Genomic DNA, 14289 nt, shown 5'->3' on the forward strand with positions numbered 1-14289 from the left:
GACCCCATCCTGGGCACATACCAGTGTCCCCTAACATTATGCTTATAATTCAAAATAACATGTAGGACATTCCCTCAGCAGAGAAGTATATTAAGTGTCATGCCATGACCAAGATTAAGTACTTCTCAATGTAACGTTTTAAAAGATAAGGAGGCCGTGGTATGGCTAGGGCTTATGCTAATTGTCTTGTTTATTTTCTTGTTCCTTATTTTCTGTGTTTTTCCTGCACTGTTCCATGAATATAAAAACAGAATAATTCAGTCGGGAATGAATGAAAGTGTTACTTTTAAAGATCAGCATCAAGGAGGGCTTAAAATTGAACATCACCCAAGAATATGGATGTAGCTAGAAGATTTCAAGAGGGAGGTTGTAGTTTTTTATCAAACAGCATGGACAAGAACAGATGCTTTAGTCAGTCACTGCTGTTTTTGCTGTCTTGCCTGTCAGTCTGCAATGCACAGAAGAAACTCCTTTGTGAAACAGATGGAGGCAATATTGAGCAAGTCATGCTCTGGAATAGACAGACTGGCTCCCAGGACAGTTCTGCCAGCTGAGGTCTGTGCAGTCTTGCCTCCCTGCCTGGGCCATGGGACATTCATTCCCTAAAGGAATGCCACAGAGCATGTGGCTTTAGTGGGTGTTCAAGGAATGTTGGTTGCTTCAAAAACAATAAAAACTTGGGCTTGAAAGGAGAAAGATCAGCTTTCAATCAGAAGAGTAAAGCATTGCAAAAATGCCCCAAAGTGCTGCTCTGTGAGTCCTGAAACTTTCTGGGAAAGGACTGAGAACCTGTTCTTAGAACTTAGCTTCTGTTGCATCCACATTTGTGCACATATCTGGGTCCTGGTATTTGCTGACTTTGAAGATGATTGTATCACTTTTCCAAGGGAGGTTGAACTGAAAGCTAAATAAGCTTGCTATTTACACATGTTCTTCTAACATTTAATAGAGTAAACATTCTCTGGGGTGAGGAAGATCTCTCTATGGAGCTGTTCCCTCTCAGAGCCTCCTTTCCTCTCTCTGAGTTTGCCTCCATCCTTGCTTTTACCTTCCTGTGTTATCGGTGTCAGGCTGTGTGTCTGTTACTCCTGGCAGTCGCTGGAACCTTGTCCATCCTTATCGGCAACTAAGCAGAGTGGGCAAACTGGAGACTCAAGTGAAAGGTGCTTGAATAAGTGCATTTCCTTTAGAAAGTGTTACTGCTTTACAGGACTTCAGAGTTTTTAAAATAACAGATTTATTCATACTCATTCATTAACATTTTGAGAAAGTAGAAAAGTCTGAAGATATATTTGTTACAATAATCCTATCCTGATGAAATAATCTTGGGTATATATTCCTTCCCATTTGTTTCCTTAGATATGCAACTTTATATATCTGTTTAATCATTTTGAATCCACTGTTTTGTACATTGGGTATTGCTCCTTATTTATTAAGTTGTGTCATGCCAAAATACTAATTCCTAAGTGACCATGGAGAGGCCCATGATTTGTAGGTAGTTTATTTAAACATTTCCCCATTGTTCCTGTTTCTTCTTTCTTTGTTGTTGTTGTTGTTGTTGATGCCAGGCTGGCTGTAGTGCAGCGACACGATCTCAGCTCACGGCAGCCCCCGCCTCCCTGGTTCAAGTGATTCTCCTGCCTCAGCCTCCTCTGTAACTGGGACGACAGGCGTGTGCCACCACCCCCAGCTAATTTCTGTATTTTTAGTAGAGACGGGGTTTCCCCACATTGGCCAGGATGGTCTCGATCTCTTGACTTCATGATCTACCCACCTTGGCCTCCCAAAGTGCTGTTTCTTGTTTTTAATTCACTGTTGTATGTAAAATGTTTGTGCCGTTGTCGTCTTCAGAATGGAATTCCTGCTCCGGTCACACCTGCCTATCTGCTCTGGCCCCATAGTCCTTCTTGATGACCCTGGAACCATCCAGACTCACCCCTGGGCTTCTGCAGTTGCAGGTCCCTGGCCCTGCAGTCTCTGCCTCTGGATTGCCACATGCCTGGCTTTCTCAGCTCCTCCACACTTTTTGCCCAGCACTCCTCTTCTCATTGAGGCCTCCCTGAGCTCTGCGTGCAAGGGCAGCTCTCCTTATGTGCCCTGCCCACTTTCTCTATGACACCTGTGAGCATCTGACTTTTTAGATTTGCAGCTTATCTGTCTCTATTCCCTGAAATGTAAGCTTGGAGACTTAGGATTTTGGCGGTTTGGTTCCCTTGCCCTGCACCCAGCAGCTGGGCAGGAGTTTTGAATGAGTGAGTGTATGCATGAACTCATGGCTGGGCTGGAGGGTAGACACACTCCTGAGGATTTTGACAGGTTACCAAACTGACATCGATGGTAGGTTTTTAAAGTTACACTCCAACCACAAACACGTAAGAGTACCTGCTTTCTAAGAGCCTTTAGAATGGTGGATTCTTAGTGTTGTTTTTCATTTTGCCAGCCAGAATAGCAAACATGGTATTCTTTTGCTATTCTTGTTTTTTAGTAAGATTGTCTATGTTTTTTAGTAAGATTGTCTATGTGTTTTTTCATAGCCACCCAGGATGGAAGAGTTTTTATTCCTGCGTATCTTTTTTGTTAGAGAATTTTTTTTCTGTAAACCCTTCCCCCACCCCTGTCTTAAGCCTCCCGAAAGGGGCGTATACCCACCATGAGTGTCTGAAGATTGTCCTAATTCACTTCCTCCAGGAACTGGATAAAGTCAGGATTCTAGTGGCAAATGTAAAGCTGGCGGAAGGCTGAGGGGAGGCAGTCACGGTGTATTCCATGTGCTGAATAGACTCTGGGTTGATCAACCAATGCCTTAATTATCATTTAAAATAGAGCAAAGATTCTATGTTTTAAAATAATTTTTTATTAATATATCACTGTTGAAAACTTAAAAATACAAAGATGTCAAAGAAGAGAGTAAGTAGCCAAGAGTCCTACCACCAAACAATTATTGTAATATTTATTATTAAGTTTTTTGTGCATTTTCTCTGGTCTTCATCTTTCCATGTTTTTATACAAATGTAATAATTCTGCATATATTTATAGCAGTCTTTTCATCTAAAGCTATAGCGGTTATTTTTTATGATTTTTTTAACTACGTGAAGTTTCATGCCTGTGTGGCATTCCACATAGTTGGCAAAGTCTCATGTCATTTCCTGTTACTAAACAGAAGTTTTTTTTCATTTTTTTTCCCTCCAGTATTACCAATTATCATAATGCCATAAGCATCTTCATGTACAACACCTTTTTCAGTTCTTGGGGTCATTTTTATGGAATGGGTTCCCAGAAACGAAATGGATTTGTCAAAGGGCAGGAACTTTTTTATGGCCAAATAGTTTTTCCAAAGAATTATCCATGTGCACTGCCAATAATAATGTGTGCAAATAGAGCTGTTTTATGTCAATTAATTTGTATCTGAGGGAAATGGCTCATGAACCTCTTCCCTTCTGGACCTGTAAGGGTTGGAACTTCATTCAGAATAAACACTAATAAAAGCTTAAATAAATCTAATGGTTGTAGTTCAACAGTCTCTCAGGGCAGCTTGCTGCAAATTTTAATTGCCTAAGGGGTTTTATTTTCTTTCATTTTCTTCTCCCCTCTGCTATTTTCCTCCCTCCCTCCAGGTTTAAAACATGTTTTCCTGGCCACAGTTAAGCCTTAGTACTTTTTGTTCTGTCTTTGTTGATTAATGAGTATAATTGACCCTGTCGTCTCCATTACACAATCCACAGCAATTTGTTTTTATGTCACAGTTATTTTCTGAGCTGTCACAAAACTGCCTGACAAAGAGAGCTCATTATCAGCCCAAAGAAAAAGAATTTTAAGTGATGAAGTGAGTAAAGGTCCCGAACAGGAGGAGGAGGGGAAGGAGGAGTCTTAGCTGTTTGAATGTCAAGGAAACGAGTGTGTTCTAGAGGCAGAAAAATTAACTGTTGCGTTGAACATACACAGCAAGACTTGGTTTTACCTAGAAATGATCAGATTAGAAATGGCTCTCCACAGACAGAGTGTGGAGAACTGGATGAATACATGGAAGGCTTGAATGTAGGTCCAAGAAAACAGGGGACATGACATTTTATAGGATGGGTTGATGCTCATTACAAGTTAGCTATAGAAAGCCCAGCTTAATGTCTCTGTGTAGGGAATAGCAGTGACTTCCAAGTTGGAGATCTTGACTTTAACAAAGTCCCTCTTCCAAAACCCCAGACAGATGGGATCATTGTGTTACAGAGAGTTGTCTTCACGGATGGAGTCTTGAGGTCTTCTTAGAGGAATGCCTTGTTAGGTAACTGCTCTTCATCCAGCCGCATGACGCGTTTCTTCTAGGAGCAGAGAAGGGAATTAACCACGGAGAGTTGGGGAAAAAAAGTTCTCAGTAGCAAAAGTAAAATAATTAGTAATGGTGGGTCTGAGTCATAGAATGCAATAGCAGAGGGACCTAAAAGCTTTTCTATTTATTTATTTTTTGAGACAGAGTTTCGCTCTGTCTCCCAGGCTGGAGTGCAGTAGCACGATCTCGGCTCACTACAACTTCTGCCTCCCAGGTTCAAGCAATTCTCCTGCGTCAACCTCCTGAGTAGCTGGGATCACAGGAATACGCCACCATGCCCGGCTAATTTTTGTATTTTTAGTAGAGATGGATTTTCACAGTGTTGGTCAGGCTGGTCTCAAACTCCTGACCTCATGATCTGCCTACCTCGGGCTTGCAAAGTGCTGGGATTACAGGCATTAGCCATCACGCCCGGATGCTTTTCTCTTTATTTTGTGAACTTGTGGATGAGGAAAGTGGGCACAGCAGATTTAATCTACTTATTCCTGGGTCCATCCCATTACTAGCAGAGCTGGGTCTTAAACCCAGATACGCTGTTCTCTAGTTCTGGGCCCTTTGTCTTGTTAGGACACTTCTCTGTTTGACATGTCTTGAGGCGAATTCTTCTACAGTAATGTGAGGCTCTGATCCAGACTTCTCCAGAGAAACTGTGCACAACGTGGAGAGCTTTCTTAACTGTAGAGAAACTCACATTATATTACCTTGTTTGTGAGATGTGTTTCGTTATGTTTAAAAAGGTTCAGAAAAAGGTTGGCTTTGGTCCTGTCCAGGAACCTCTGAGGCAAGAGCCCTTTAGCTGGAGGGGAGCTTTGGAGAGAAGGGCAGGAGAAAGGGCAGGTGGGAGAACTCAAAAAAACCTCTTTGAAAGTGGCTGGAAAGAATTGTCAGTCTTTATAGAATGAAACAGCTGTCTTAAGAAAGAAGGCGACCTGCCACTGATGGTCAAGAGGATATAGGGAGGTCACGGGTCAGTCTCTGGGACCAGAGAAGGACAGATGCTTTTTTGGTTAACCCTAACCCTCCCATCTTAAAAAAAAAATAGGATATATTGAGCTTCTTAATGAAAATAATTCCTATTTTTTTGCTCAGGAATGTAAGTGGAAGCAACTAGTATCTTTAGTATGTTGAGTTTCTTTAATAAAGAATTTCCAGGCTGGCCGTGGTGGCTTACACCTGTAATCCCAGCACTTTGGGAGGCCAGGGCGGGCTGATCGTGAGGTGAGGAGTTGGAGACCATCCTGACCAACATGGTGAAATCCTGTTGGATTTCACCGGGATGGTTGCAGTGAGCTGAGATCGTGCCACTGCCCTCTAGCCAGGGCAACAGAGTGAGACTCTGTCTCAAAAAATAAATAAACAAATAATTTGCACTCGTACAATCTGTGATAATATGGGGAAAAGAAACTGAAGGATTTGGATAAAAAACATAAGAAATCACCTATAGATTTACTTTACGTAGGTTTCAACCAATAGAGAGCACTGTAAATAAAAATACGAGGGACGTTTACATACTTCAGTTACTCACAGTTGGACTGTGTATTTCCTTTGCTTGTTTACTGAAAGATCTTAACACTTCACTCTCTTTTCCTTGTCTGTTCCTTGGTTTGATTTTGCCGAGCAGACTCCCATTAAGAGGCATTTTCCTCCCTGGGTTATGCCTCTCTTGTGTATAATTCAGACCTCTTTTCTCTCACTTATTCTCCTGTCTTGCTGTGGTCGTGATGGACATTTATATAGTTGCGTCTTCCTCCCTCCAAATCAAGTAAATATAAAGAAAGAACGGAAAAAGCTACCTTAGTGGGCTCCGTGTTTGGTTACATTCAGTGTGTATCAACAGTTTTGTTCAGATGCCTTTTGCAGTATTTGCAAACTACCCCCAGAGCTTCCAGCAGAGGCCTGCCTCCCGCAGGTCTGAGGCTCCTTCAGCCTCAGCAGGGCCTCTCCAGGGCGACGTCTGCCTTCCTCCGCTTCCCTCATTTCTCTGGGGGCTTTCTCTCCAAGCGCTCTACTCTTGGCTGCCCGCTTCTCTACCTTCTGCTACTTTTCCAAAAGTCCTCCCTGGTACTGTTTTGTTTTGTTTAGTTTTCCCCAATACAACCTCACGTTTTCCATAAAGACACTGAAAAGTAAGCTCCCATGAACTCAGCTTTCCCATGAAGGGAGATGTCATTATCTATTTCTGCACAGTGAGTGGTGAGCGTGTGTTTCATGTCATATCCTGGCTTAGCTCTTCTCCCTTATGGCAAATCCCCCCCACTGGCAGGAGCTGCTGCAGGTAAGTTCCACCGTTCTTCACCTGGCTTCAGATACTGTGTTACAGTCATGATGTTTTTTTGGTTTGGTTTGGTTTTGTTCTGTTTTTACCTGTGTTGAGTACTTTATTTTTTCCAAAATATTTCGTCTGAGCTTCTGGAATCTGAAATACTGTTAGGCATCAGACGGCATTATCTTTTGGTAGCCTAAACTTACACCCCTTCTGATTTTGCTCAGTCTGGTATTTTGCTTAATTTATGCTCTTTTATCTGTGTTTTGTCATTCACAGGTTACTCTGGCCAGGACTTCGACTGGGCAGATTATCACAAGCAGCATGGGGCGCAGGAAGCCCCTCCCTTCTGCTTCCGAAATGTAAGAAGCTTCTCTCTTACCTAATTTTAACAAATCATAGATTTTGTTTATCTTAAGTTTCATAAGTTGCTTTATATTGGTGAAGCAAGTTTGGAGTATTACCATGCACTGGAGAACTACAAAATGTAGTTTTTGGAAAGCCCTGCTTTCGGGTTATACATTTGCTAGGGTGGTGCTGGTCTGAGCCAACAAATTGACTAATAAATGCACAGTGGCTGGAACATGCTAAAGGGTGACGGCCAAGTCTCACTTACGGAAGAGCCCAGGGTTTTCCTGATCAGTAGGTGGTTCTCATCACGGTGAGTAACCTAGCCAGCAGAAGGAAAAGAGATGAAGGAGAAGGTGTCGCTGGTTCTAAAGACCGCAGCCTGATAGCAGCGTATGTTTCTGCTCTTTCCTTTCTACTGCTGGGAGCTCCTCACTTGGCTGCAGCAGTTCACAGGTGAGGCCAGGAAGTGGGTCCTGCCTGGGTTTGCTGCTCAGCTGTGATTCTGGACTCTGGGGGAAAGAGGACACATTTTGGTGGATGGCTGGCCGCCTGTGCCCGTTAGAGGGACACTTGGTGTGTAGCGTCTTATCCACGAGCCCATGGAGAGGAGCGTCTTTGCTCCTGAGGCCTAGTGTTAAAATACAGTCTTACTTATTTTGATGGCTTTAGTACTTTCTTTGATGTCCAGTAAGGTGCTAGTAAGTTGTGTGCTTTGCTTACTTTAAGCTACTACCTGTTCATATAGTGCTTACTGGAACATAGTAATAGGACTTTTGTGACACATAAAGTAGCAATGAGCATGTGTGTGTGTGTGCACATGCATGTACTTACAGCATTATAGGAGGTCATTTTATAAACTACAGTCACGCGTTGCTTAACGATGGGGGTATATTCTGAGAAATGCATCATCAGGCCACTTCATTGTTGTGTGAATGTCATAGAGTGTACCTTGTACCTACACAGGCCTAGATGGCATAGCCTATCCTACATACAGCTTTGAGATCCATCCACAGCCTGAATGGAATAGCTTATACCACATAGCCTAGGTTATGTGGCATAACCATGTAATTGTACGGGACCACCATTGTATGCACAGTTCCTCATTGACTGAAATGTCACTATGCAGTGCCTGATGACTGTAGTTTACAAAATTATCAATAATTCATCAACCCTAGGCATCGTGGGTAGAGACATCATTTACCTCTGTTTTAAGAATTAGGCTTACATGTATAGTCTACTGTGTTCAATGTACTTTGAGTTAGGAAAGTTAATTTATGTTAAGACAAAAAGATTATAGTCTCCTTTTAATTGAGATCTGTAACAGCAGTGCCAAGCACGTGCCGGTCAGAGGCTTGTTTGCTGAGCACGCCCTCCTGGAGCTGCAGGTTCATTCCCACTGCCCCGTCACTGCACACTCCACATGACAATATGAAAAATGAAGCGAGAAAAGAGTGGCTGAATAGGCAGAAGTTCAGAAGTCAGCGTAAGTCAAAATCAGATTTTGGAGGATTCAGTAGGTTGCTGAATGGGTCAGCTCGTACTTCTAAGTACAGAAGCACGTGAGCAGCAAGGTTGGAAATCCAGGATCCTTCTATGATTGAACCACCTTGAGAAATAGCTCAAATCTCAGTTGAGTTCTCGCCTTATCTAGGTTTCTTGGAATCTGCCTGGCACCTACATGATCCACAGAGCAGGCAAAAATCTAGGCAGAATTTACACATCGAATTTTTGGGGTTCCCAGTCCCGGCTCTCCCTGGGATTGCCACTGGAGGATGTTGCCTTTGCACAAGAGTAGTTTCTCTGTATCTTGAAGAACCGAGTGGCGTGTGTTTAGGTGACAGGGCTGGCTTCATAGCTGTGCCCTGACAAAGACCACAGCTGGTGAACTCTGAAAGCTTTGACATCCTGCACTGTCTTGACTTCTCACCATATTGATGTCACGGTCACAGAATCTGCTGGCTTGTCTGCTTTCATTTAGGGCCGTGGAAACATTTTGTAGCACCTTAAAACCCTTTTGAGATTGTGCTTTGTACCTGACAGGGTACAAAGAGAAATATTCCTTCCCCGGATCATTAGCCTTTGGAAGAAAAGCCTTGTCTCTTCCTTTCATTCTATATTTAAAGAGTGATTTCTTCTATGACAACAGAGTCCCACTATAGCTTCTTTTTATCAGTCCTGTCTTCCCATGCACAGCCAGGAGTTGTCCACATGGGTTTGAATGGTAGAGCAAGGCACCACATTCCCAGGTGGCTTCTGAGTTTCTGGGATTTGGCTACCAAGGTGCTCTCTGTTTGGATGAATTTGTGGGTGTAGGAATGCCTTTGTTTCTGGTGCTCCATTTATGTAATAGGACTGTCGCTCTGTTTATGTAATAGACAGGATTGTTGATGTATGCATTGCATTGGTGGTGCTTTGCTGAATTTGTTAGCTTGCTACAAGTGCTCCTTAATGGAATGCATATTACGACTTCATTTTTTAATCACACATCTCCTGTGTATTAGAGGAGAGCTAGTGTGGAATTGGATGCATGGAAGACATTTCCCCAGAGATGTTTAACAGAGGCTGTTATGAAAGGGATCGACACAGTAAAATGCTTGGTAAATAAACTCACAGGTAACAGTTTTGCTATTGATCCTTTATAAATTACCCTCATGCGATGGACTGAAATGAAAATAGGTTATGTGGTTGTAGCATTCCCTTGTTAAGAAGGATAAAATGCATTTTAACTTATTTAGAGGCTTTCAAGTGGCCGATGGAGTTGTATTTTCAGAAGGAAGCTCAATACATAATAGCCACGGTGAGGCAGAGTGACTTGCAGAAACACATAGCCCAACTAGAAGATCTCTGATTCCTATTTCCAAAGAAACATAAAGGCATGGAGCCAGTTGATTTCTTAACATGCATTGGATCACTTTTTTTTTCAGGTTACATAAAGATATAATTGTGTTTTTCAAATTAAGTTTTAGAAAAAGACATATAAATGTGAATTACCTTGATTTATTTCCGCTAGTCACAAAAAGTAGCAGTCTCTGTTACTTAGAGGAACCTGTTTATCTTGGTATCTATAAATATATAGATCCAGAGTATTGTAACATGTCTGATGACAATTTATAGTAGTTGGCAATTTGGGAAATTTTCATATTTATTTTAAAATAATGTTTTCACTATTGGCCGAATAAGCTCAGACTGAATCAACCCTTCTGCATGCACATAGAGCAGCTTTAAAGTCTGTACGTAGGACCCAAAATCACTATTTGGGGGTAGTGGAACATGAACAAAAGCAGGGATATTTCTAAGGGAACAGGATATTGGAAGAAGGGAATAGCATGGGGGAATTGTCCCATTTTTTTCAGACTTTTACCTCAGGGCAGCCACAGTTGACAGCATGTGGGATAACTTATAGAGTGACATAAAATTCACGGTCTCTCTCGCCTGATGAACCACATTACAAAATTTGATCAACCACCAATCCTGGAAAGTGAGGGGAGACTAAGACAGGGGAGAGTCAGGACCCCAAATTCTATGTGTAAATTCTGTCTAGGTTTTTGGGGTGATCCCTGAATCATGTAGGTGCCAGGAAGACTCCAAGCAGCCTAGGAAAGCTGAACTCAATTGAAATTGGAGCTGCTTCTTAAGAGACAGTCTGAAGTTTCAGTCTAACCAAGATGATTGCTTGCTAAAATAGAAAAGTTGACACTCTTGGTAGGAATGTAACATAATCTAGAGTCTCCACAATATAACATTTAAAATATCCATTGTTTAATTCACATATTGCTCAAGACAAATGGGAAAATCAGCCTCATTCTCAGTAGAAAAGATAATCAACACAGACTAAACCAAGCATAGTCTAAACCCATCATGACATAGGTGTTGGATTTACAAGTATTTTCAATCCCCCATTGTAACTAAGCGTGACGTAAAGCAGTGGTTCTTAAAAGTGCGGCCATGAGACCAGCAGCCTCAGTTATCACCTGGGCACTTGTCAGAAATACACATTCTCGTAGTAGAATGATTTATAATCCTTTGGATATATACCCAGTAATAATCTTGCATGTTCATCACATGTACCCCAAAACCTAAAATGCAATAAAAAAAATAATAAAATAAAGTAAAATAAAGAAATACACATTCTCTGGCTCCACCTACAATCAACTGAATCAGAAACTTTAGAGAGAAGCCCAGAAGCTTGTATTTCTAAAAGATTTTCAAGGGGGTTCTGATCCTAAAGTTTAAGAACTGTAGATACAAAGGAAAATATTCTCATAATGAATTGAAAGATAGGAAGTCCTTAAGAAGAAGTAGAAACTGTACAAAAGAGAAATTCTAGAACTTAAAAATACAGTATCTGAAATCAACAAATTCATTGAAGTGACTTAATGGGGATGACAGAGGAAAGAGTCCATGACCTTGTAGACAGAAATTATTCTGTCTGAAAAGCAGAAGATGATGGACAGGGAAATGAAGGACAAATGGAATTTCAGCATTTGAGGGACAGTTATCACAGAGAATTGAAGACCCAGAAGAGGTGGCTGAATAAGAATAAAAATAGACACTTAACCAAAGAAGATGTATGGATGCCCCAGAAAAACACAGGAAAACATGCTGAGCATCAGTAGTCAGCAGGGCAAATGCAAACTAACACCACCGTGAGACACCACTAGATATCTGTTAGGAGATTTTGAAATACTGGCAACATCAGGTGCTGATGAGGATATGTAGCAACTAAAACTCTCCTACACTGCTCATGAGAATGCAAAATGCCATAGCAACTTTGGCAAACATTTTGGCAGCTTCTTAATAGGTTAAAAGTTCATTTACCATATGATCTGGCAGTCCCATCTCTAGAGTAATGCAAACTTAATGGTATGGGTTGGATTGTGCCTCTCCCAAATTCATATGTTCAAATTGTAACCCCCAATACCTCAGCATATGAGTGTCTTTGGAGATAAGGTCTTAAATAAGTAATTAAGGTAAAACGAGGTCCTAAGCATGGGCCCTCATTCAGTATAACTGGTGTCCTTATAAGAAAAGTGGGTACCAGGCACAGTGGCTCACACCTGTAGTTGCAGCACTTTGTGAGGCCAAGGTGGGCAGATCACTTGATGTCAGGAGTTCATGACCAGCCTGACCAACATGGTGACACCCCGACTCTACTAAAAATACAAAAAAGAATTAGCTGGACGTGGTGGTGCATGCTTATAGTCCCAGCTACTCAGGAGGCTGAGGCAGGAGAATCAGTTGAACACAGGAGGCAGAGGTTGCAGTGAGCTGAGATCATGCTGCTATACTCCAGCCTAGGCAACAGAATGAGTCCCTGTCTGCAATTTAAAAAAAAGAAGAGGGGATTCAGCCCCAAACAGATCGTAATGGCTTAGCTAGTTTCTCCACCTGTACAAATCAGGACACTCTTACTGCTGTTTATGTTAGGTAATTACCAGACATAAAGCATGCTGAAATTAGAACTGCTAAGTACACACAGAGCCATGACCACATGAATACACAGAGAGAAGACGCCATCTGCAAGTCAAAGGGAGAGGTCTCAGAAGAAGCCTGCCCTGCCACCACCCTGATCTATGACTTCAGCCTCCAAGACCATGAGAAAATAAATTTCTGTTGCTTAAACCTCACAGTCTGTAGTATTTTGCTATAGCAGCCTGAGCAGATTAATATACTTATGTTTATGTGAAAAGTTGTACCAGAATGTTTACAGCAGCTTTAATCACAATCACTGAAAACAGCTCAAATGCCCTTTAACTGGTTAGTGGATAGATAAGCTATGGTGCATCTGTACAAACTACTCAGCAAGAAAGCAGAAGAAACTTCCATATCATGTAATAGCATGGATGCGTCTCAGTACATTATGCTAAGTGAAAGAAGCCAGACTCCAAAGGCTGCAGATAGTGTGAGTCCATTTACGTGACTTACAGAATAAAACAGGGATTCTGATCCTAAAGTTTAAGAACTGTAGATATAAAGGAAAATTTTCTCATAATGAGATTATAAAGAAATATAAAGGAAATTATAGGAACAGGAAACAGATTGATGGTTGCCAGGAATTGAGTGCTTTGGAGGGACTGATTACCAAAGGACCCCGGTGCAAGGGTATTTAGGGGGCAAAGGAGTGGCTCAGTGTGTTGGTTGTGGTTATCATGCTACATAATGAAATGCACTGGTCTCACAGCGTTACCCTCATAGAACAACATTACCCAAAAGACTGAATTTTACTCTATATAAAAATGTTTAAAGTGATCTTAAAAAGTCAATTAGCAAAGAACAAAGGAAAATAAAGATAACTTCAGATCAAAGAAAAGTACAAGAATTGATCATCAAAAAGACCTACATTACTACAGAAAAAATTATTTATTTATTTATTTATTTATTTTTTTTTTTTTTTTGAGACAGAGTCTCGCTCTTTTGCCCAGGCTGGAGTGAGGTGGTGAGATCTCAGCTCACTGCAACCTCTGCCTCCTGGGTTCAAGTGAGTCTCCTGCCTCAGCCTCCTGAGTAGCTAGGATTACAGGCACATGCCACCATGCTCAGCTAGTTTTTGTATTTTAGTAGAGATGGAGATTCATCATGTTGGCCAGGCTAGTCTTGGACTCCTGACCTCAAGTGATCTGCCCACCTCAGCCTCCTGCAGTGCTGGGAATTACGGACATGAGCCACCACGCCCGACCTTTGACTATGAAAAATTCTAAAGGATATTCTTCCCACTTCCTTTAATGGAAAATGATGCCGTATAGAAACTCTATCTACCCACTTGAACTGTTACCCAGGGATATAGGAAGGTGGAAGAAATGGTATGTACATCAGTGATCCCATAGAAGGAAGGGTGCATGTGGAACTGGAGAGAGAAGGAATTCATACTCTCACTCCTTTAACAAATATTATTAGGTACCTACTGTGTGCTAGGCATAGTTCTAAGAAATGAAGACCCGCTGGTTCTTTCTTCATGAGCGGTGGGAAGGAACAAACACTCACACAAGCCAGTCTTATTGATGTAGGATCTGCGTGCATTTCTTTCTCTTTCTTCACCGGCCCAGCTTTGTCCGGCTGTGTCAGCACTGGCTCAGTGTCGGTCCTGTTTGTCTTGCAGACATCATTCAGTCGAGGTTTCACAAAGAACATGAAACTTGAAGCTGTGAACCCCAGGAATCCAGGAGAACTGTGTGTGGCCTCCGTTGTGAGTGTGAAGGGAAGGCTGATGTGGCTTCACCTGGAAGGTTCGTACTCACTGAGGGTAGCAGTTGCAGGGGGGAGTAATGTACGGTTTATTGAGATGGCAGGTGTGGGGTAACGCAGCCCTTCTCAGAGGGCCCCTTGCTTCTGTTTCATTTAAACAGATCTTAAATTA

At 41.9% G+C, this 14289-nt stretch overlaps 1 protein-coding gene across 9 annotated transcripts in view; it reads left to right on the plus strand.

The window, feature by feature from the left end:
- Positions 1–14289, plus strand: part of SFMBT2 (Scm like with four mbt domains 2) — a 297168-nt gene that overhangs the window by 222432 nt on the left and 60447 nt on the right. For all 9 annotated transcript variants that reach the window (XM_074405073.1, XM_074405075.1, XM_074405074.1 and 6 more), the window contains 2 exons: positions 6864–6946; positions 14032–14158. In XM_074405073.1, coding sequence (XP_074261174.1) covers positions 6864–6946; positions 14032–14158 — 210 coding nt within the window. The remainder of the gene's footprint in view (positions 1–6863; positions 6947–14031; positions 14159–14289) is intronic.

The sequence above is a fragment of the Saimiri boliviensis genome, chromosome 8, assembly GCF_048565385.1.
Source record: "Saimiri boliviensis isolate mSaiBol1 chromosome 8, mSaiBol1.pri, whole genome shotgun sequence".
NCBI lineage: Eukaryota > Metazoa > Chordata > Mammalia > Primates > Cebidae > Saimiri > Saimiri boliviensis.